The sequence below is a fragment of the Rhinolophus sinicus genome, linkage group LG15 (assembly GCF_036562045.2).
Source record: "Rhinolophus sinicus isolate RSC01 linkage group LG15, ASM3656204v1, whole genome shotgun sequence".
In the NCBI taxonomy this organism is placed as follows: Eukaryota; Metazoa; Chordata; class Mammalia; order Chiroptera; family Rhinolophidae; genus Rhinolophus; species Rhinolophus sinicus.
This window is the reverse complement of record NC_133764.1, coordinates 3,343,643-3,367,946: the sequence shown is the minus strand read 5'-3', so window position 1 is coordinate 3,367,946 and position 24,304 is coordinate 3,343,643. Positions and strand designations below refer to the sequence as shown.

General features: G+C 40.5%; 1 protein-coding gene across 1 annotated transcript; it reads right to left on the bottom strand.

Moving 5' to 3' along the window:
* Window positions 1-238: 238 nt before the first annotated feature.
* TTC19 (tetratricopeptide repeat domain 19) lies at window positions 239-23,415 on the bottom strand. The gene is made up of 10 exons (XM_074320237.1): window positions 22,885-23,415; window positions 22,669-22,799; window positions 21,008-21,118; window positions 20,518-20,556; window positions 19,733-19,789; window positions 19,360-19,421; window positions 17,040-17,134; window positions 4,279-4,433; window positions 2,557-2,719; window positions 239-1,862 (listed from the first exon to the last, which is right to left on the bottom strand). Exons 1-10 carry the CDS (start codon window positions 23,315-23,317, stop codon window positions 1,729-1,731), a joined length of 1,380 nt encoding a protein of 459 aa, XP_074176338.1. The 5' UTR covers window positions 23,318-23,415; the 3' UTR covers window positions 239-1,728.
* Window positions 23,416-24,304: the final 889 nt, after the last annotated feature.

The window sequence follows — 24,304 nt, the reverse complement described above, 5'->3', positions numbered from 1 at the left end:
GTAGTTCGTCTGAGTTAAGACTTAATTAAAGGAATTAACTGCATAGTAAATAATAGATGCGCTTAGATGGAAAGTGGGAAGAAATTTACATCTGCAAAATATAAAATAAATTTAAGTCTGATCAGTTTAAGTCTGATCCCTGAGGATTTGCACCTCAGGGATTCTAATATTTATTTTATTAACTCTTCAATAAGTTACTTTTTATGAGAAACTCAAAGATTACAGAATACATACAATATTGTTGTAGAGTCTCTAGTTTATTATGAAAGGGTTCTTCCAATATGTACATAGGAACCAAAAATACCAGTTTATCATTCCCACTCACACCCCACCCCCAAAGGCATACCAATAATGACAGTGTTGCTTCATGGTACCTAGAAAAATTACCTTTCTCCTAGGCAAATGGCTCTTTGCAAGGCTGCTGAGGTTAAAAACACTCACCTACAGGTCCTGTTTTTACAGATGGTCCCTGACTTAACAATGGTTCAACTTAAAATTTTTCAATTTACGATTTTTTGACTTTATCATGGTGTGAAAGTGATACGCATTCAGTAGAAACCAGCTGGGCTAAGCTATGATGTTCAGTAAGTTAGGTGTATTAAATGCATTTTTGATTGATGGTATTTTCAACATACGATGAGTTTATCAGGATAGAACCCCATCATAAGTTCAAGGAGCATTTGTATACACACTTTAGACTTTGAGGCAGAATGATAAAATAAAGCCCTTTCAATATAGCAGTCTATTCATTTAAGGTCACCTGACCAAATTACCTTCTCCCACAGCCAAGAAAGAATCTCATTTGTTCCCTACATTACAGATGAGGATACTGAGACCCAAATTCAAAAAGCCAAGCCAGGATCCAGGCCAGTGAGTGTTCTACTGTATCTGTGATGCATAACAGAATTACTGGGGAGGCTTTAAATACATTTGTAGGGCCCTACCCTGAATCAAAAGGTTCGGGGTGCAGCCTGGGCATGTATCTTTAAAGAGCTCCTGGATGACTGTTCGTGATGTAGGTTGCAAAGGAATTGGAGCGCTAAGAGTGCACTGACAAGATTATATCATTCCCCTTCCCCCTTTTTTCATAGTTGTATATACCTAGATACATACAAAAACATACAGTTCACTTTCATTTATGAGCAAATAGATGCTGTACTTTCTCAAGTGCCTGCTCCTACTTTAAAACTTCATGCTGGATGCTGGTGGCAAACCAAGATATTACTTCTCCTCCTCCTCTATGGATTAAATCCCACACTGGGCTTCATGAAGTAGATTATAAGAAAAATAACTCACCATAATCCCCCTTTGCCACGAGACAGGTAGCTCTGGTCTGCCAGATATTGATAAAATAAGAGAAAAAGGGCAGCAAATCAATGGACCAGAATCGTCTGGTAGAGATGCCTGTGTGAATTACCACACACACACCAGAGGGAAAAACCAGCCCACGTTAATCTATAATTAGACCAGCTTGGACAGCTCCTAAACGTACGCTACATCACTTGACATCCATCCTTACAAGTCAGAAGCAGTCGGGTGAAAGTTGCTTTTCCTTTAAAAAAACGAAACTGGCAGTGTATATAACTTGTCCTTCACCGAGGCTAAGTTGAGGAAACTTGAATACCAAGGACCAAGGATTAAGCATTGATTTGGGTGCCACTGAGACTGGAATAATAAGCTGTTACTGGAAAGTCCCTACAACAAAAAGGGATTTAGAGCTTGATAAAATTAAGTCAAAGGTCTACTTTTTCTGGACAGCTCAGCCAATTCTTCCCTGATGTGCTGTATAGAAACCTCATCTCTTTTCAGCTCTGCTTGCTTCAGTGCTTCCTGGTAGATCTCTTTTGCTTGTGCATATCGTTCTAAAATAACCCAAAGAGAAGGGAGAATAAGAAGAAAACGTATGCTTTCCAAGTGATTCTGAAGAGAAAGCACTAGAGATGGTTCAGGTCTAACTTACTGTGTGCTTATTAAGGGGCAGGCGAGTGCTGCCTCACCTCATCCCCACTGGACACGCTGGCTTAGAGAGGCTTTAAGCTGGCGGGGTGGAGAGGACGCTAACCCCGTGAGTGCTGTGGGGCTCCTACCTGCCCCTCCCAGTCAGTGCACCCCAGGCCCTGACTCCATTGGCCACGGACTTCATTATGATGCTCTGTGTAAAAGGACGTCATTCCAGGTTTCTGAAAATTACAGGTGAGGCCCTGAGTAGTATGGCTGGCAAACTGAGATTCCCTGCCTCACCAGCTTCATACGTCCACTGAGGAACTAATGAAGTTACATGTGTGAAGACATTTAGAAATCTGCAAAGCACTAAGAAATGCGGTACCATCATTGCAGTGTTCTCCACCTTGATGTGGTTCAACAGGCCAGTGTAGGACTACAGAAGTTAATGTGAACTGAGCACAATGGCACTCCAACCGAACACACGTCCTTTTTGTATTAGCCAGCCTTTTAACTGGGGGCTTCCTCACTGCCCCTTGCCCTCCCAAACATCAGTTCACATATTGATAAACCCACTCCCTCTCTAAAGCAAGTCAAGAGTTCATAGCTCCCTACCTTTGTGCATCAGAATTGCAGCCAGATTGCTGAGCAGCATGTGGAGCTCAGGATGTTCTATTTGTCTCGCCAGATCGGACGCCCTTTGCACATAAACACAAGCCTCATCAAAGCGGCCTTGTGCATCCAGGGTGGTAGCCAGGTCACTCATCAGCACGATGGTCTACACGTGAAAGAAACAACAGCCTTTTTAAAAAAACAGCTACACAGGGGCGGCCTGTTTGCTCAGTGGTTAGAGCACTGCTCATAACACCAACGTCACCGGTTGGATTCCCACATGGGCCCTCCACCACTAGACTGAAAACGACTTGACTTGGAGCTGTTTTCAAATAAAAAACAATTTTATTTATTTCCCCAATAAAAATTAAAAAACACACACACCTGCACATATTTAATGCTAATTTGGAGTTTGATAAACTGAATAGTTAAGATTTTATCTTTCCTGGCATTCCACAGCGTGAGGAATATCAGCCTTTATCATTCACACTGTATGATGCACTGCAGTTTGACCCTCTGGAAAATGATACAAATCTAGAAACTAGGGAACAGGAGGAATATTATTTATTAATATAACTATCAATTAGAAGCACCAAATGAAAAACAGCAAAAAGAAGCTCTTAAATGATCCCATTTAAGGTTCAGCAACCTTGAGAAGCCAGCCACCGGGGGCCAGACTGTATTATAATGTCATTCCTACTGGCGACCCTGAAACTCATTAAGAAATATATCATTGATTTTAGGAAGATACTCATGAAGTTTTTAAAATGTTGGTACTAAGGGAGGCAGGCCCACTCTTCCACTGAAGCCATACTTTAAGCCCCCAGTTACAGTACGTGGTGATCTGAATTCCATGTTTGTCTTACCATGTTTCCCCAGAAATAAGACCTAGCCGGACAATCAGCTCTAATGCGTCTTTTGGAGCAAAAAACACATTAGAGCTGATTATCCGGTTAAGACCTGGTCTTACATCAATTTTTGTTCCAAAAGATGCATTAGAGCTGATTGTCCGGCTAGGTCTTATTTCCAGGGAAACGGTATTATTCCTCAGTGGTATTCCATTAAGCAGGGACTCTATATATTAAAAGTCATAAATCCCTTTCCTTAAGATAATTCATAGCTCAATAACTTGTCCTGCCCACCAGCCCTGGGACACGCTCAGTCCAGGTAAAATTTTTGTGTCCTCTGGGGTGCCAAGCATTCACAGAGTGAACCACTTCTTACCTCTACAAACTTAATTTGATAGAGGAGACACAAGGAGATGACTTCAATTCAGTGTTTACTATTCTAACAGAAAGCTTTGCATAGTGTGCTGAAATCCTGTCAGTCGTTAACTGTCTTTTTTAATGCAGTCCCTCCACTTTCCAGTCATTTTACCTGTGGGGTGAGGCAGGGAAGATCTGAGAAACTGCTGTGTGCTCAGAAGCCTTCCTCAGAAGCACGTGGTGCCTGGTTAAACATGCGTTTTGGAAAGGCTGCTCTGGTGTGTAAACCAATACACACAAACCGTTCTGGGCAGATGCAGGAATTGATCAGCAGTTGCAAATCCTTTTTAAAACAAGTAGTTGGAAGTGGAGGGAGTGGTGGTAGGAAAATGAATGGACTAGGGTGTGAGGAAGAGGATTTATGCAGGACCATCTGCTAATTATCTGTTCCCAGTGTGTGACATTTCACTTCATAAGTTCTGAAATGCTTTGTTTTATCTTCTCTCTGTTTTCCTCTTACCTGTGGGTGTCTTTCTCCTAGTATTTCTTCAGAAATATGCAAAGCTTTTTCACACATCCTTTGTGCCTCTGATGGCTGCTTGGAGAACAGAAGATAGCGAGCATAGGCGTCTAAGCACATGCCGAGAAGGAGGTGGGTATTGGCTTTCTCTTCCACTAAAGAGAAATAAGAGCATTGTTGGGATGTAACAAGTACAACGTAGAAAGTGAGGCAGAGAATTGGCCACCCTACCCTAGTCATTTTTCTTACCAAAACCCACAAATATTTTAATAGTACACAACCCACTGAATGTTTCATGTCACTTAAGTACTTTCTAGCCTTAAACTTTGTTACACAAAGGTGACAATATCTAAATTGTTTCCTGAACCCAACTCCAATGTCTGTGTATGTTCGCGTGCGCACGTGTGCAGCATCGGGTTCCCGACACCAACAAGCAGTTCTCAGACATCAGCAGGGTGTCCAAGAATTCAACTCAGTTATGACACCATCTACCCAGAGACAGCACTGGATTCCACAGGTTAAGGTTCCAGTCCTACAAGACTGCAGTCCCCACTCCCCAACTTCAGACACCACTTGAAAGCCTAGGTGGTTACCTGTAGTTTTGAATGGCTATAAATCAGAGGTACCCAGGACTCCTTCCTTGGGTTTGATTAATTTGCTAGAGCAGCTCACAGAACTCAGAAACATTTCACTTTTTAGATTACTGGTTTATTATAGAAGGATGTAACTCAGGAACAGCCAGATTGAGGCAATGCCCCAGACATGTGGAAGGGGCGTGGGGCCTCCATGCCCTTCCAGTACACCACTGTCCCAGCACCTCTCCAAGTTCACCAATGCAGAAGCGCTCCAACCCCGTCCTTTCGGGGTTTTATGGTGGCTTCACTACCTAGGCATGACTTATTAAATCACTGGCTACTGGCAATGCTTCAACTTCCAGCCCCTCTTCCTTTCCCAGAGGTCACCAGTGGGACTGAAAGCTCTAACCCTTTAATCATGTGGTCGGATCCTTTGGCAACTGGCCCAGATTCTTAGGTGCTTTCTAAAGTTGCCTCATTAACATAACAAAAGACACCTTTATCACTCAATATTTAGAAAATTTCAAGGGTTTGGGGCCTGTGAGCTAGATAGGAACTGTGGACAAAGACCAAATAAATATGAGAAATACATTTTGACCATATGAATGACCAAAAATTATGTGCATGGTCATTCAGATGATCAAAATGTATTTCTCATAAATCACAACGCAACATCCAGTTAAATGACAAACTTTTCCCCACATCTTAAATAAGACTGAGTCCACACATGGACTAAAATGTGGACTATTATTTTTAGTTTGAAACTAATATTTAGCAGATGCATATGAAGATAAACTCAAAGAGAATGAATTATCAAGAAAGTCTAGGGCCAATGAAAAAGTTTTAAGGTGCAAAAAAACAGCAATGTAGTAAGAAACCGGAGAACATTAGAATCCTGAAATGGAAAGTGACAAGCCGAATTTAAACCACAGATGACCCATTTTTTGAAGAGTAATAATAGAGGCTTCAATGATATACCACCTCTGGACACATTACAGAATTGACTATATAATATTTGAAAAAACACCCAGTGCCACATAAGAAGAACTGGAGAATACAGATCTAGAGAACAGTAACTAATAGATGAGCTTTGTCTCATAAATGAGGATCAGCAGACAATAAGAAAGGAGGCCTCACCCTTAAGAATTTTAGCTAATTAAACAATCCCAGACTACGAGTAGGTTTCAGATTTCTTCCCAAGTAGGCCTTTCCCGACCCCTCTATAAAATAGCACACTGCCCAACGCACCCCATAAAGACATATTCCCTCATGTACATATTTCTATACACTTAATCATCTTTGGATGTATCATCAATTTACTGGACAGTGTGTTTTTCCTCCACTAGAAACTCAGCCCTATGAGACAGCTACTTCGTTTTATTTAAGCTGTATCTCAGTGCCTATTAATGTCTTGGCACATAACAAGCATTCAATTAAGTATTTCTTGGCTGGTTGAATGAACAAATAAAAAGAAAATTAAAAACATAAAGGTACTGAACTAAATATGGAAAGATTTAATGAAACTAAAAATTTTAATTATAGAATTAAACATTGGCACTCCATCAATCTATGAAAACTCAATATAGAGCTGTTATTACAAATCAGTGATAAAAGGATGGACCAATAAAAATGGTCCTGAACTAAACCCTGTTCATGAGAAAGGAAAAAATTATATCACTACCTCATACCGTATTAAAAAATAAAATCTAGGTAAATTAAAGACTAAATGTAAAAAAGCCAAGTAATTAGAAGGCACTCTTTCTGATCGTAGAAGAGAGAAGAATTTTTATTAAAGACATACAAAAGCACAAGCTATAAAGGAAAATATCAAAAGCTTCTATTACATTCAAATTTTAATCTGTCAAATGCTACATGCGAAAAGACAAGGCCACAAAGAGACTGTAACCTATAAAATATAAGACGCTCAAATACATAAAGAACGCTCACAAATCATTAAGAAAAAGACAATCCTAAAAAATAAGCAAAGGATATAAAGAATTTTCAGAGCAGGGAATCTGAATGGTCAATAAATACATGAACAGATGACACACTGAAGCCACAATAAAATTCCATTTCACACCCACCAGATCAAAAAATTTCAGTGCAACAATAACAAAGCTATAGAGCAACAGCACACTAACACACTGCTAGCGAAAACCAGCAAACCATGTTCATAAGGAATTTGGTATTATCTAGTGTACGCACCCCAGCAATTCCATTCTTAGGTACATACCCTAGGATATATCTTACATGTGTGCAGAAACACAAGTCCAAGAAGGTTCAAAGACGTACTATTTTTCACAGCAAAGCATGTAGAACCTACACATCCATCAACAGAACTATAGTATATTCATACAATGGAATACTACACTGCAGTTGCAGTGAATGAACCAATTAGAGCCACCTCTATCCTGTGTCACTCCTTGTGAGGATGGAAAAAGGCTCAGCCTCAACCCTCACCCCAGTGGTTTAATGAGAGTAAGTCACCGCTTCTGGACAAATGGAGCTCAGCAAACGTGGTTTGGCAAGCAAACAGCCTTGGTGCTGGGAGAACTGTAAGATCACCATGATGAATCGCAACACCATACTGTTGAGTGAAAGAACAAACTGCAGAAGCAACTGTACAGTATGATATTCCTATAAAGTCTAAAAACCTATTAGACTCACTGTACATTGTTTACTGATATACACAACTATAGTAAATAGGTATGGGAATGATAATGACCAAAACCAAATTCAGGATAGTAGTTACACTGAGCAAGAGTCCACAGGGGTTTAAACTTACAAAAAAAGTTCTGGAGCACATACAGTAAAATACTTAGATTTGACAAAACTAAGTGGAAGGCATACAGGTATTTGTTAAAGTCGCTGTACAATATTTTTGCTTCGCATCTTAAAAAAGAACGCATCTGAAGAAGAAAAGCGCAGAACTGACTTTTCTAAATGATGTCAGTAATGTGGAACACACACTGGAGAAAGTCCCAGCACACAGACGAGAAAACTGAGGGAGGATACGGGACTATGAAGGACAGAAGGGAAGCCAACATACAGGTAAATGACATTCCTGAATAAAAGACCATAGCAAGTAGAACTGGGAAATAATAATCAAAAGATGTACTACAGAAGCTCAAGAGAACTGGATCTTAAAAATGGAGGGTCACCACAGACCAGGTGAAATTCATCAGAAGCCTAATCCCCTAACCTTATGCTAATAAAACTTCTGACTCCTACAAAACAACCAGGCAGGAGAAAATAAGCATCTACAAAAGAAGGCAAATAAGTTGGCTTCAGAATTCTCTGCAACAAATCCCATTGGGTCTAAAATTCCAGGTCAGAGAGAAAAAAACAACTGGGGAAAGGGAAAGGTGGAAGAACGTTATATTACACTCACAGAAGAAAATGAAAACAGAAATGATTTTCCCTGAGTCAAATATGCTTGAAGAAATTTTTAAGTTACCCCCAATAGAACTGAAAACCATATGTATGCCTTCCTTCCAAAATATAATGGAGGTTTAGTGAGGAAAAAGTCCTTATAAGAAATGACAAAAGAAAACGAAATTACAAAAACTGAAAACATTTTTTAAAATGAAAAATTAGAGTAAATATTACTTTTAATACCTATTTAAGGTTTTAAGATTCTCTATCATAAGACAATTATATTCAGATTGGGTTTTTTAAAAATCCAAATACAGCATTCTACAAAAGACACACAATAAAATGACTCAAAAAAGTTAAATGTAAGATATAGTCAACAGTGTAAAACTAAAATTTGTGACAAATAGAACAAAGAAATCATTTTTCTGATGAAGGGATAATTCACAATGATTACATACATACATATATATACATATACACACACACATATATATACACATACATATATACAGGACCATTTAAACAGCACAAAAATATGTATTTAAAAAAATCACAAAAACGGGCGGACTGGTGGCTCAATTGGTTAGAGCATGAGCTCTGGGCAACAGGGTTGCCGGTTCGATTCCACATGGGCCAGTGAGCTGCGCCCTCCGCAACTAGAATGAAGACACGAGCTGCCACTGAGCTCCCAGGCAGCTGGATGGCTCAGTTGGTTGGAGCGCGTGCCCTCAACCACAAGGTTGCAGGTTCGACTCCCAGCAACTAGATTTGGACCTGAGCTGCGCCGTCCACAACTAAGATTGAAAGGACAACAATTTGACTTGGAGCTCATGGGTCCTAGGAAAAATACACTGTTCCCCAATAAACTCCTGGAAATATACACTGTTCCGCAATAAAGTCCTGTTCTCCTTCCCCAAAGAAATCTTTAAAAAAAAAATCACAAAAACAAAAATTTTGTCTAGAACAACTAGACAAAATCAGCAAGACTTGAACAACACTATAAATTAACTAGATCTAAGAGACATACAGAACACTCAACAACAAAGGAATACACATTCCTCTCAAATGCATATGTAATATTCTCCAGTAAAAACAATATACTAGGCCATAAAACAAGACTCTATACATTTAAAAGGACTGAAATCATACAAAGCATGTTCTCTGACCACAACAGAATGAACTTAGAAATCAACAAGAGAAGGAAATTTGGGAAATTCACAAATATATGGAAATTAATCAATATACTCCCAAATATCCTAAGGATCAAAGGGGAAAAAAAAATCACAAGAAAAATTAGAAAATACTTTGAGAAATGAAAACAACATGTATCAAAATTATGTGATGCAGCTAAAGTAACAGAGGAAAACTTATAAATGCCTATATTAGAAATATTTTAAATCAATAACCTAAGTTTATTAACTAGAAAAGGAGCAAAATAAACCCAAAGCAAGCAGGAGACATAACAATTAAAATGGAAATAAATGAAATATAAAAACAATAGAGAAAATGAAACCACAAGTTGGCAGATCAACAAAATTGACAAAAACCAAGGAGAAAGTATAAATAAAATAACCAGGAAGATCATAAATTGAGACTGGTAAACATAATATAACAGAGCTAAACCACTTAATAAATTATATTAATAAATGTATCACATCCAATAATCACTTACATAGTACTTAATAAATATTAGTCACAGTCCTAGAGCATTTAATTCCCATAACAATTCTATCAGGTAGATTCTACTAGTGTTATTTTATTGATGAGGAAACTGAGGAAAGGTAAGTAATGTATCTGGAGTCACAATGCTAATAAATGGAAGACCCAGACTTCAAACTAGGTTCCAGACTTCAAGTACTCATGAAACCAAATATACCACCAAAAATACTTAAACTTTCCAGAAACTATTTCAATTTTCATTTAAAATATGAAAATGAATAAAATTTTCAGCTCAAGGAAAGGAGGAAGAAAAATTCAATGGAAAAAATCTCTTAAAGAGAGGAAATAAATCTATAAAATTAAAAATTGGGAAAGGAATATATTCTCAGGTAGAGAATATAGTCAACTATGCTTTCAAAATATAATTTCATAAGGAAGTATCTTCTAGGAAAATACAGTCCCTCAAAATTCTTTCATCCATGCATTCACTTGTCCTAGGTACTGAAATCAAACCAAGAAAATGGAAGAAGCTTCAACGTATGAGTTACCAAGGAAGAATAAAAGTTGCCAGAGAATCAACTCTAAAGCAGATCGGCCCATATGGTTTCATAGATCCCACAACTTTCAAGGAATAGTTCATTCCTATGTAATACCGCATACCTATTCCAGAACAAAATACAGAAAGCATTCTAATTTGTTTCATCACATGAATACAATCCTGTGATGACAAGCACCAAGAAATAAACTGTGGATCTCACATAAGAAATGCAAAAGTTCTAAATAAAACCTCAGCATTAAGTACTATCCAGCAGTACACTGAACAAGTAACCAATTACTAGCAAACCGGATTTGCTCTAGATATAGAATAATAAATGTACTCATATAGTTTGGCACCGAATTAGATACAAGACAAAGTTGTCCATCACCACCATTATTTAATGTTTTGCGGTTATAGCAAATGAACTAAATTTAATGGGGGGTGGAGGGGTGGGGACACAGAAGTATAACTATCTAAAAGGAAATAATTTTCATGATTTCCCAAATGTATAATTATATATCTGGAAATAGTGTGAATATCAACGGAAAAGCAAATAGTTTAGTAAAGTATCCACTTAGAATCAACTGTAACAAAACAACTGTCACAGCTACGTGAATAAATCTGTTAAGCAGGAGCCATACCATGTTCCCCAACGGGAAAACTCAGTGTTACAAAGACAGTGTAGTGAATGACCCCCTGGCTAGCACAGCTGCTGCGTGTCCCACACGCACCCTTTCCAAGCAGAGGAAATCCTCATCCTGTTAGGGATGGACCCTGATCAGTTGTAGCCACTAATGATAATCCCATTTCTCTTGCCAAGGACTGGGTTAGAAATGCCATGTAACCCATTTCCAGCCAATGAGAAGTAAGGATAAATCTCCTTGGGGACTTCTAGAAAAGATTACTTTCATTCTAAGAAAAACATCAAAGAAGGGGAGCGGGAAGAGAAAGCCAACACACTAAGAATAACAGTGAGGAGGGATGGAAAGAACCTTATCCTTCAGGATTTCAATGAGCCATATATCAACTAACTCAACTACCGGCCCCCTTTTGCTGAATTGACCATTACATGAGATAAGTGCCCTTACTGTTTAACTTAATTTGGTTGAAATTTTCTGCGACTTATGGTCAAATGCTAAGTTTTGACAATCTCCCTAAACTAATTTATGAATTATTAGCTATAATGCAAATCTAATAATTTAGTCTCAAAGCACTTTGGGGACTTGACAAAATGATCTCAATTTCATGTGAAAATATCTAGAATTCATGTGGAAATAAAATGGAAAATTTTGCAGAAGAAGCATGTCTTACATCTCTATTACCATAAAACTCAAACATATAATACCATATAATTCAAACAATGTATGCAAGTTTCATCACATGAATAAATCAGAATGGAAAACCCCAAAAGAAAGCCAAACACAAAGTAATTAATACATAAGCACATAATGATGATAGATTACCAACTTCACACCAAAGTAAATTGCACATATGTTAAAAAGGTGAATGTTAAAACTGTTTAGAAAAGAAAAAATTAGAAGGAAAGATGGGCAAATATTTATCAGATTCAAAGAAAAATACCTTTCTAAGCATTAAGCTCTGGAAGAGCAGGGACTTTTGCCTCACTTGCCTCTATGCAAATCCTAGAACAGTACCTGGTATAAAATAGCTATTCAGTATATATTAAAAATTAATAGAAGCAAAGAAAATTAAAAAATGAATTCAGATCTAACCCCCACAAAATTAAAGACTCATACAAATCATACTGTGTGATTTCATTTGTACAAATTTTAAAAAGAAACATGTAAAAACTAAGTATCTATTGTATGGAAGTAAAACTAAAAAGTGAATGAGTGATAAAGATTCAGGAGAGTAGTTATTTCCGAGGTAGGAAGGGAAATGGGATTGGGACCAGTCACAGGGCTTCGCAGGCACTGGTAATGCTGGCTCACTACCTGTTCTCATTATTCTTTTTTTTTAAAGATTTTATTGGGAAAGGGGAACAGGACTTTATTGGGGAACAGTGTATATTTCCAGGCCCTTTTCCAAGTCAAGTTGTTGTCCTTTCAGTCTTAGTTGTGGAGGGCGCAGCTTGGCTTCAGGTCCAGTTGCCATTGCTAGTTACAGGGGGCGCAGCCCACCATCCCTTGCGGGAGTCAAACTGGCAACCTTGTGGTTGAGAGGACAGGACACACTCCAACCAACTGAGCCATTCGGGAGCTCAGCGGCAGCTCAGCTCAAGATGCCGTGTTCAATCTTAGTTGCAGGGGGCGCTGCCCACCATCCCTTGCGGGAGTCGAGGAGTTGAACCGGCAACCCTGTGGTTGAGAGCCCACTGGCCCATGTGGGAATCGAACCGGCAGCCTTTGGAGTTAGGAGCATGGAGCTCTAACCGGGCCGACCCCTCATTATTCTTTAAATTATACAAATATTAGTTTCACATTTCTTTTTAATTAAGACAAAACCCCCAACTCCTAACTCTATACACAGAAATAAAGGAAATAAAGAAGCCAACAGGATAGAGTTAATATTCTTACAAAGTAGCACCAATAAATGATTAACCTTACCGCTTATCAAAGAAATGCTAGTTAATGCATCAATGCTGTACCATCAATCTGACAAAGGTTACACAAAGTAACACATTTTGGGGAGAAGGGCACACTGCCTTGTCACAATAAAAGACGAATAATGGTCGTATTTTTTTGAGTAGCTACTACATATTAGCCATTTTTCTAAGTGCTTTACATATATTAACTCAATCAATCCCAATAGTTCTATCAGAGAATATAACGCCTAATCCCATTCTGAGGATCAAAAGCACATAGGGATTAACTAATTTGACCAAAATCACAAAGCAAACAAATTAAGCAGAATCAGAAAATGGAAATTAGTATCATCCTGTCAAGGGCAATTTTACAATATTCATCAACAACCTTAAAATGTGCTACTTTTGACATGAATTTCAGTGCTAAGAATCTATGCCAAAGAAACAGGTCTGGACACTACCTTATGTTCAATAACAGACAATTGGACTAATATGCAGATACGCCGTTCTGGATTGAACACATGTATTTATCTCCACACCCTCCCCAAACACCACTAAAATCAAAGTTAACAGATGAAAAACATAAAAAGGTACAAGGAAAAGTAAAAACAAATCAAAGGAGATAAGAAAGAACAAAAAATTGTGGGAGATGAAAAGCAGAGAAAAAGCTGCTAAGTGACTGCGCACATGAAAGGAAGACAAAGACTGAATGCCTATCGACAGCTATGCCAGTGAAAAGCAAGCCAATTTGTACCCTAGAACCTCAGAAAAGCTTAGGAATTAAAGTAAGCACTATGGTAAAGAAAAGAATTTGTCATATACATAAAAAAACAAGCAATACAAAAATCTTAACTTTTGACTTCAAAGGAAACAAAAGGTTATATACAAAAGAAAACTATGTCACTTGGCTCAGCAACTAACATATGAGTATGTTCAAAATATTGTAGACACAAGCAAAAATTGCACTAAATCTTCACTTTTCTGTAGGTCAATAGATTCTAAAAATAATAAATCAAGAAATAATTTTGTATGTTATGTAGAAACATAAAGAAAAAAACCAGAAGAAATTGGTTAAGAGTTGAAAATGACTAGGAAGAAGTGTGGCAAAGAAATGCTGTATTTAACTTTTTATAATATTCTTTGACTTACAGGTAATATTAGAAGGTAATTTTAAAAAGAAAAAAGTGTTACAAAAAGTATAGAATATTCAGAAAGACACAAATAAAACAAAAATCCCCTATAAACCTACCAACCAGATATAATCACTGTCTACATTTTAACATCATGCAGCCCTTGTTCTAATCAGGCTCCTCCTAATTATACTGTTTTGTAATCTGCTGTTTTCACTTAATTTTTTATGAGCCTTTCCTCAGTAATTACATATACATCTACAACATGAGAAACAAAATGAGTCCCCTAGACCAAATTTTTATATGATCTGAAGGAATCTGCCATCGGGATAGTCATGCCAATAAAAAGCATGCAAATTTGATAATGGATTTGCTTTATTCAAAACTGGTGGGAATATATTCCTTCAGTAAAAAATAAGATTAAGAATAATATTAACACATTTTCTTTATTGCGTAACTAGTAAAACGTAACAATGTTTATAATAAAAATTAGTTTGCTCTCTCCAATAAGAATCCCTTTGCCTGGGGAAAAAAAGAAGTGTTTTCACAATATATTACTAAAGAAATTAAACATTCAGACACACACACACACACACACACACACACACACATACACACACAGTACAAAGTAGTATACACAATATGTTCCCTAATTTGCTTTTTAAAATGTAAACAGCGTAGGACAAAAACAAGCCTGGAAAGATATACACCAAAAAATAAATAGCAGTTCTTTCTTGGTAATGTGATTATAGATGATCTTTATTTACTTCTTAATGCTTTTCTGAATTTTCTTCAATGCACTGGTATTAATTTTGGAATCAGAAAAGATACCTTTACACTCTTAAGAAACTGTCTAGTCAATGCTAAAAATGAAAGATAGCAAGGGTGTGAATAGTTCAAAAGTGACATATATGACAGACTTGTTTTTTATATCTTTTGTGGATTTCCTCAAAGCACTTCCACACTGCCCTGAAAGTTTGATTGTTTGTAATTGTTGGGTCTTTTGTTCTTTCAGTCAACAATTATTGAGCCTCAGTTATGTGCCAAGCACTGATCTAATGAAGATTTAGCAGTTAATAAAACAGATGAAGTCTCTAGCCCTCTTTGATAGGGAAGACAAATACTAAAAACACTGAACAAAAATACTTTTAGTGGCAATACAAACACAAGTACATAACACACACACACCTACTTTCAAGTGTGATTAAGAAAAGTAAAGAAGGATAAAGGACTAGGGAGACACTAAGGTGGGAAGAGATGATTGTTTTAGTCAGGGTAGGCCTCCTGAGGAAGTGATAGCTGAGCAGAGAACTAAATGAAGAGAGCCAGCGATATAAAGATATGAGAGAACAAGCTAAGCAGAGGGAACAGCAAGTAGAAAGGCCTGAAGACAGCAATGAGCTTGGAATGTACGAGAGCAAGAAAAAGACCAGTGTGGCGAAAGTGGAATGAGCAAGGGAATGAGCAGCAGATGATGCACAGGAGGGGTCAGGTTATGTGAGGCCGTGCAGGTCCACACAGGGATGCTGAACTTATTCTAAAGTTGATGAAAAGGCACTAAGTTCTTAAAAGATCACCTTGCCTGCTGCATGGTTAATAGGTTGTGTGAGGGGGGAGACAGGAAAACCTGTGAGATTACAGGTGTCCAGGCAAGAGACAGTGATGGCCTGGACCACAGCGGTAGGGCGAGAGGATGAGACGTGGTCTGAAATGGATATATTTTGATGGTTGACCCAACGTAATTTGCTAATGAATGATTTGCAGGGAATGAGGAAGAAATCATAGATGATGTTTAGGTTCTTGGCCAAAGCAACTGGGTGAAAGGTGGTACCATTCACTAAACTGAGGCTGAGAGGTAGAGAAACAAGTTTATGAGTGGCAGAAATCAAGAGACCCATTTCAGACATGATAAATGTGAGACAACCATTAGATATTCAGGTCAAGAGGTCAGGAAGACAATCTTACCCATAAGTCTGCAGTTCACGCGCAAGTTGGGGCTGAAGATCTAAAACTGGTATTATAGGTATAGGACTAAATGTTATCTCCTAGGATGTGAGTGCAGAGAGAATAAAAGAGGGCCAAAGAAGAGGTATGCTAACTTTAGAGGCGGTGAAGGGGGAGGCAAGTGACCAGTGAGGTGTCCCAGAAGTCAAGTGAATACAGTGTTTGCAGGAGACAGTGATCACCTGGGTGAGATAGAGACCACCTGCTAGTAAGTACAGTAGGTAAGAAAAGGGACGAGAACCTTAACAAAGGGAGTTTCAGTGGAGTGATGGCGGAGAAAAACTGGTTTATGTTCAAGAGAGAATTGGAGGACAACTGAGTACAGACAACTCTTTCAAGGCATGTTTATTACTTTAGAGACAACAGAGCTGACCGTTCTACCTCAAACATCTTGCTAGCTCTTGGTAGAGAGTAAGTGTGAAATAAAAGCATGAATGTCAAAACCAGAAACTCCCAATACTTGAAACCAAATTAAGAAATCCAAATGGTTTAGAGCTAGAGAGCGTCCTGCCCACTCCATTCAGTTCCTAGCGTAACTCTTTAAGGTCTTCTCACCACAATGAGGATGAACTGCAAAAACATGAGCTGCTCTCATCTTTCATAACTTGGTGTTTATCTGGGACCAAAGGATACTTAATTAGTATTGTGACTGGTAGCTGAACCTTCCCTTTCTGCTTCTCAATTTTAGAGGTTATATATAATAAAAATCAACAGGTAAATTATGAACATGTCACCAAAGGGTTTAAAAAAACCCAATGGTGGTCAAGTCATTTAAACAAAACATCTCATTCCTAACCCTCTGCTGAGACCTTAAAAACAGCCACTTAAATTCCAAAATGGATGCCTACCCTCCCCCAATTCCCTTTATCACAGAGCAACAGTGAAGCCCCTTGTGGCAACAAGGCGATGTCCAGAAAACAATCAGGTGTCCCTACCTGACAAAATGTCTTCTGCTAATTCCTTTTCTCTTTCAATTTTTTCCTCTAGAGTTGAAATGCAGAATTCATAGCCAGCAAGAGCAAATTCCTGTCTGTAAAGCAAAGATCAGCAATTGGCTGTTCACTTTTTCAAAAACTCCTCTTTCATCCTCATTTCCCAGCTGGGATTGGAGTATTATAAATAAAGGAAGTGTAATATGGGAACAGGAATTTTGTTTAACAGACTCTAAAGGGTGTCAAGCTGCCATTTCTCAGATGTTGTATTTTTTCTAGTCACCTACTTAATGAAACTGAAGACATAAAAAGCTAGGAATGCAGCCATAGTTTTAATAACTGATAGAAACCTGCAGTTTTCATCATCTCCTACTAACAGTTTCAAGTGAGTCAGCTTCTGTTTATGAAAGCTTACACCTGCTCAAATACTAACACGAATGGAGGCTAATGCCACCCTGCATCAGGAGTCTAACTACTGACCCCCTACAATTTCTGGAGAGGTTTATTACCTTCATACTTCTTCCTAGCTGTATGCTAGTTTCTTTTATAGAAATGAACTCCTAGCTATGGCACTAGAGAGCATTTAGCCTGATTCTAGCCCTGGACCCTCAGTCAGTTGGAGAGGACACCCAAGCAGCAGGCAGACTGACTGGGTAGAACAAGCATCAACTGCTGGTTTCTATAAAGAGAAACACAGAAACATGACAGAAATTCCTTCCCCATCCAGAAGCTCAGCCCTGGTTCTTCCTTTGTTTTGGCTCTAGTTTCTTACCCAAAGTGGTACTACAAAGCTTACCCCTTCTTCTCTAGTGTTTTGCCAGGGACCCCAGTGTTTCACTGTTCTCAGAAGAACAGAAGCTTCCTTGACCCAAACTTTGGCAGACATGCTTTGGTATCCAGCCAGGACACGGAGCAGGGGAGGCTGGCCACAGTATGCTCCTAGTCAGAGCGGAACAGAGCGGAACATCTATAAACAACTCCTCTCCTAACTATCAGTCTTCATAAACCTCAGGATGTGGCCATGCATTTTTCTGGTCTCATGCTCCTCTTAATAAAACAAAATGAAAAAACACTTTTGAGGAAAGTACAGAGTAATTTACAGGCTAATTATTAGTGGTGACTACACAAGCTTTCACCTCTACAAGATCAGGAATTTATCTTACTCTCCAGTGTTATTAGCTTTGGGCTTCTTACTCTAGTCCATATGCCAATGACATTTAGTCCTGCTTGTTACTCCTCCAAGGCAGACTGATCCCAGCTGCAATACTCCCTGGAATGGGCCAACCTCAAAGCTCCCCAAAACACTTGAACTCAAAGGCCCTCAGAAGCTCTAGCCTGTCTAGTGTCCAACCAAATGCTGAGAGCCTAAATGGTTCCTGCTAAGAATGAAGGAGCTGGTGAGCAGGGCAGCAGGGACCAGTGCCAGGGCCCCTGGCCTCAACGATCACTCATCTAGAGGACCGGGCTCCATGTTACTCCAAACGCCTGGTACCCAAGTTCTGCAGCAACTGAAAATCTAAGGAAAAGCTAGTCTTAAGTCTCCCCTGAAATTCACCCCAAAATATAACTCTCTAGAGGAGTTCTTTGCTTCCAGCCTAGGTGTTTCTTCTTTGAACTCCACGTAGAGAATGAAAGGCACCAGGTCTCACTCATTAGTTCCTCACCTTTGGCACATTTCCAAACTGTTTTCTAAAGCCTTTCCTATGTAGCTGGCAGATTTTCTTCTTTATAAGAATTGAGACTCATCTAATACTTTCAAATAAGCACCAATTTCGTCCTACTTATCCAGAGGTCTCTCCTCTACTCCTAGATATTGCCCCTTCCTAAAACCTAGCTTCCTGCTTTAAAAACACTGCCCACCAAATTAGCCACTAACACACTCCCATAGCAATTCTCTCATCATTTAACTTTATACCTAACTTCTTGGTTTTTTGATACTTATACCAGCAAAATGGTTTCTTCAAAGTTTATTATCCCCAGCAGCTCCCTCCTCTTTCTAAGAGGAGCTAAAGTTCTAACTGTAACTTCTCTTTCCAGTTCAAACGGGAACAGAAAATTTGATTAGCTTTGTCGCAGTGTAGCCAGAGGTGTGAGGGCTGTATGCCCCACTCAGCTGGCTCACAGAAACTGCAGGGGCAAAACTGGGAAAGACTAAAGGTTTCAAAGATGAGGGAGAAAACACTTTGATTGTAACACCTCATTTTTTTGGAGACCCAGATGATTAGTAGGCAAATAAAATTATATAACATCTCAGGGTCAAAGTTTCCTATCCATAGCCCCTATTCCCTGGCTGCGGTCACACCTAGATTCTGAGTATACTTACCTATTCTGAGCAGCATAGATACTGGCCAACTTTAGAGAGATTTCAATTATTGCATTATCTTCCTGTTGGGAAAAAGAAAAATGAAGAAAATTCATGACAAGTAAAACTTCCTCATGGAATATTTCAGATCTGCTTCTAGACTGACAGGAATGAAAGCCACGGTCCTATCCTTTTAGAGAATGAGGCAACTGTGAATTCCTCAGCTACCATGCTCTTGAGTGAGTGAAAAGATAGGCAGTTTTTATACAAGTCCTGGGGGGGAAAATCTACCGTTTTGTGGCCAAAGCACATGTTGGGGGCTGGGTGTTTTCAGGAAGCAAGACTATTTCAAAAACTGCTTCACCTAGGGCCAAATCCTAGGTAACATCCTTACCTGTTGCATGCCCCCTCCAAGCAGGTAACTCATTGTTGCTTTAAAAAGTTTCTCCGCCTAAAAGCATAAGGAAAAGATTTTTCTTTTACTTGGGCTCCACTATCTACATGACTCTGGATTCTAAGTACTAGTCTGATGCATTCTTCCTTGTAAAACACATCATACACACACTCACATTCACATACACACAGAGAAAAGTATCCTTACGAGGGGAAAACATCCTCCGGGTATATTAAAAACTATTCTGTGATGAGTAGAAACCAACTTCAGAAATTAACTTCTCATCCAAACCCACTGTGGCAGAGTTTGTAAACGATCCCCTAAAATTCACTCTCTCCAATTTTTAGGTGCGGGATCTCCTCAGTAATAGGTCAGCTTCCTTTGCAGTTAGGTATGGTCATATGATAAAGTTTTGGCCAAGAGATATAAGCAGAAGAAACGTAAACAATTTTTAAATCATATTTTACAAGGAAGCTGCTTGCCCTCCATTCTCTCTTCTTCCCTCCTGTAGGCTGGAGGTGAGCCAGCTCACCTATGCAGATGAGGACCTATCTTGGAAGGAACCAAGGCTTCTGGACCACTTCATAGAGCAAAGGTACTGAGGTCTCTTCAGTGTTTAGCCACCTCTGGACTAATGCGTTAAAGAGAAATACACCTCCTTCTTGTTTGAGTCATTATGTTTTGGGGTCTCTGTTACAGCAGCTTAGCCAGTACCCTTACTAACAGGTTCCTTGAGGCTAGTCCTTCACAAATTCAACATATTACAAAGTGATTTACTTACTTACATTTTCAAGCTGACCCCGTGTAAATGCTAAGTTGGCCATCTGAAAGTAAATTACAAATTGTTTTTCAGGTTAGAGTACTGTGGTTCCTGCATACTTCAAAAATTTTAAGCTAGACTCCTTTTTATCACCTTCTAAATTAAAAGAAATGGTTCAGAAAGAAAAGTACGTCACTAATCTGCTAGAAGCAAAGTATAGCGATGTTATGAAAGTAAAGACTTGCATAGACTTTGTTGATGTCAAACCAAATCTAGATCCACTCATCCTTGAAGAAACAAATACTAATGTTACTTGGTTCTTTCTGGACTGGGATTGAGACTTCTTTTAAGTGACACCCCAAGGGTAATAAAAATTGGATCAACAACAAAACTTAGTAAAAACAAAAACCAAAGAGCTTTAGGACATCCTGAAGTTCAGGAATATAAATCAGGAGAGCTAACAACCCTTCTGCGTCCATCCTTCATCAGTGTCTCAGATTGGTTGGAAGAGTTACCAAATCATAAGTGTAAGTGATGGCCTTCTTGTTATCACTCTGATAGGCAAGACGAAGAGCGTCATGCAAAATTAGCTCAGCCTCTTCTGGCTCATCTTTCATGATGCTCAACTGAAAAGAGAAAACAAAGAAAATAATAGAAAATGAAATGCAAAGAAAGCAGATGCATGGGCTACCAGACAGAAGTGGATATGGCTATACATCCCAATACACAGAAAGAAGCTATTCATTCACCAAATATGTATTGAATTCCTATTAGGCATTGTGTGTACAGTGTTGACAGAGGTCAGCCTCCTTTGTAGCGATGTGTGGCCATAGGACAAGGCCAACAGATGTAGACAGGAGGAATGTGAGCAATTTTTACACCATATTTTATAAGGAAGCTCCTTGCCCTACATCCTTTCTTCCTGTGAGCTGAAATGACCCTGTAGGAAAAGTAAGCTTAATTACAACTACTGACAAAAACTATGAAAAAAGCAATGGAAAGGAACAATAAAGGTGTCCTCTAAATGGGAGTCAGAGAAACTTTCTAAGGAAGTGACAGTTAAACTGAGGTAGGGTAAGAGTCAACCAAATAAATAATTATGGGGGGAAATGACCTAAACAGAGAGTGAGGAATGAGCAAAGGCCCTACAGGCTGAAGAAAATGAGAAACGAAAATAAACAGATGAGAAAGGAGGATGGTGAGCCAGAGGATTATTGCCAAATGGGTGGGCAAGGCGTAAGGTAGGGTGGTGTCAGTCATGTAGGGTCTTGTGGGAAGTCACTCAAAATATTATGCAAGGAAGCGATGTGATCCAATTTACTTTAAAAAATCACTCTGTATGGAGAATGGAATGTGGGGGGGGGAGGGGGGAAGCGGCAATAGGGCAGGCAAGATTACTAGGTAGTAGTCTGTGGTAATAGCAGGGGAGAGAGAAAAGGGGCGATGTCAGTAGGCAATAGTATTTGTTGCTGCACTGTAAGTGCATTGGGAGGCAGCAGTAAGTTACCCCAAGTTTTAAAAACGACTGTAAGGTTTCCAAGCTGAAAAACTGGGTAGACGGTAGTAAAGAAAAGATGGTGGAGGAATGTGTTGGGGAGGCACTTAAGATGAAGAGGTTAGTTTTCGGCAGGTTAAGTATGAGAGACATAGCCTCAAAGTGGAGATGGCATGTCAGTAGCACACTGCAGCATGGGAACATAAATTGGGACGTTGTTGGCATCAAGGCAGTGGTTAGCTCAATAGAAGAGCTGAGATAACCTGGGGAGGAGAAGAGAAAATAGAAAAGAATGTGGAGAAAAGGATGAGTTTAGAAAGAAGAGGACCAAAACGCTCATAACCAACACTAAATTGCATTTTCAGGACGCTACATACTGTATGTGAGTAATTCTCTATGCCAGTCCTTTCAGGTTGGCTGATTCACGGATAAAAACTACAAAACATCTCTGCTAATTTTGTTTAGATAGAAGAACGGTGCCTGTGGTGCCACTTCCATCTGGTCTTGAGACTGCAGCGGTTTTACTGCAGGATTTAGAGTCTGACGAGCCTGGATGGACTCCAACACCGCCCCTCCCTCTCCACCCCTAGGACCCATCTAATTCCACGCACTTTTACCCTCGGAGCCTCCATCTAGTCTACCGCGAACTGGAGAGCGTAATGCGCAACAAGGCTGCCTCACCTTGGCTCGCTTCAGCAGCTGGATGATCTCGGCCTCGGCCTCATCAGCTGCATCCTCGGCGGCGGCCCCGCCCGCTCCCTGCCGCTCCTCCTCCTCCTCTGCCGCAGCGGGCCGCGAGAACCAGGCGAGCGCTGTGGGAAGGGGCTCTGAAGTCACCGGCCCCCGCCCGCGCCCCGGTCCCCGCCCGGCCGGCCCCGCCCGGCCCGCGCCCCTCACCTGCCAGCAGCGGCAGCAGGCGCGAGCCCCCGCCGTGCGGCGCGACTCGGGACGGAGGCACCTCCACCTCGGGTGCCCGGCCTCCTGCCGGCCCCCGGAGCAAGCGCGCCGAACAGACCCCGCACCGCCGCCCCGCGGCCCGCAGAAGGCCTCGGCCCAGGTTCGGGAACAGGAGCCGGTACATGTCCTGGCCGCGTCCTCTGCGCACTGCAGGCCCGGCGGGATCCCGGGACGTCCCGCCCCCAGCGCCGAGAGCCCGCAGGATTGGTCGGGCCCCGACGTACGAGGAGCCTGGCGTTGCTCCCGTACGCGCCAGGACGCACGACGACGTCACGGCGCCGCGCCCGCCCCCGGTCGGTGATAGGTCTCCAGGGATCCGTGCCAGTGTTTTTCCTGCTGTGCTCTGTGAAGAGGCCAAGTCCTGCAGCGCCATGGCCGACGCGTTGGCGGCGGTCACGTTGCCGGCGGTGGTGGAGGAGCTGCTGAGCGAGATGGCCGCGGCGGTGCAGGAGAGCGCGCGAAGTACGGGCCAGCGGGGGGCGTGTGTAGCTGTGTTGTGTGGGCTGTGGACCTCGCGCCGTCGGGCGGGGAGGAGAGAGGCCGTAGTCTCAGCCTGCGGGGCGCTGGATTCCGGGCTCCGCTCCCGCGCTCCGTGCCCCGGTCTGCCCGCGCTTTTTTCCCCGTGTGTTTCCATCTCCAACCCCCCCCCCCCCTTTCCTTGTTAGTAAAACAAAGAGAGAAAAGCTAGTAAATTTGTTCGGGGAACAGCGCGGTTGTCCCTGCGGCCCCTTAGTCGGGCGAGCAGGCCAGTGGGGAACCAGGGACGGAAGTGTGCTGAGCGCTCGCAGAAAACACGTGAGAAGGGGCCCTGGCCCGGGAAGGGTGGAAGGAACGGGAGACTACAGGCGCTTATAGAAAAGTACATTTTTAAGTTATTAAACTTGCATGTAATCTTTTTTTCTCAAAATCTTATGTTAACTTTAAAATTAATCCTCTCAGGCAGTTTGTTCAGTAAATACATATGTTAGGGCCACAAAACCCAAATGCATAGGCAATGACGAGTAAATTTGGATATTGTGAAAGTACCTTTTTTTTTCTCACCAGCAGAGGATGCTCTGTGACCATGCTCACCAACACGATCTCAAGATGTGTTCACAGCATAACTAGTATTAAGAGAATGCTTCTAAGCTAATGCATAGACTAATTGAACTCAGCTGCGACTAGATGTTACTTCATCATACAAGTGTAAATTCAGAATCTTGATCTAAAAAAGTTACCATTGAAGGATGGGGATCAGGAAGAGGAAGAGTGTATGACTATCTACAACAAGATTTTTAAATAGCAGGAAATAGTTCTGCTGAAAAAACATGAATCAATGGCAGTGGTCATTGAACTCAACCAATGTGAAAACGGACGTTTA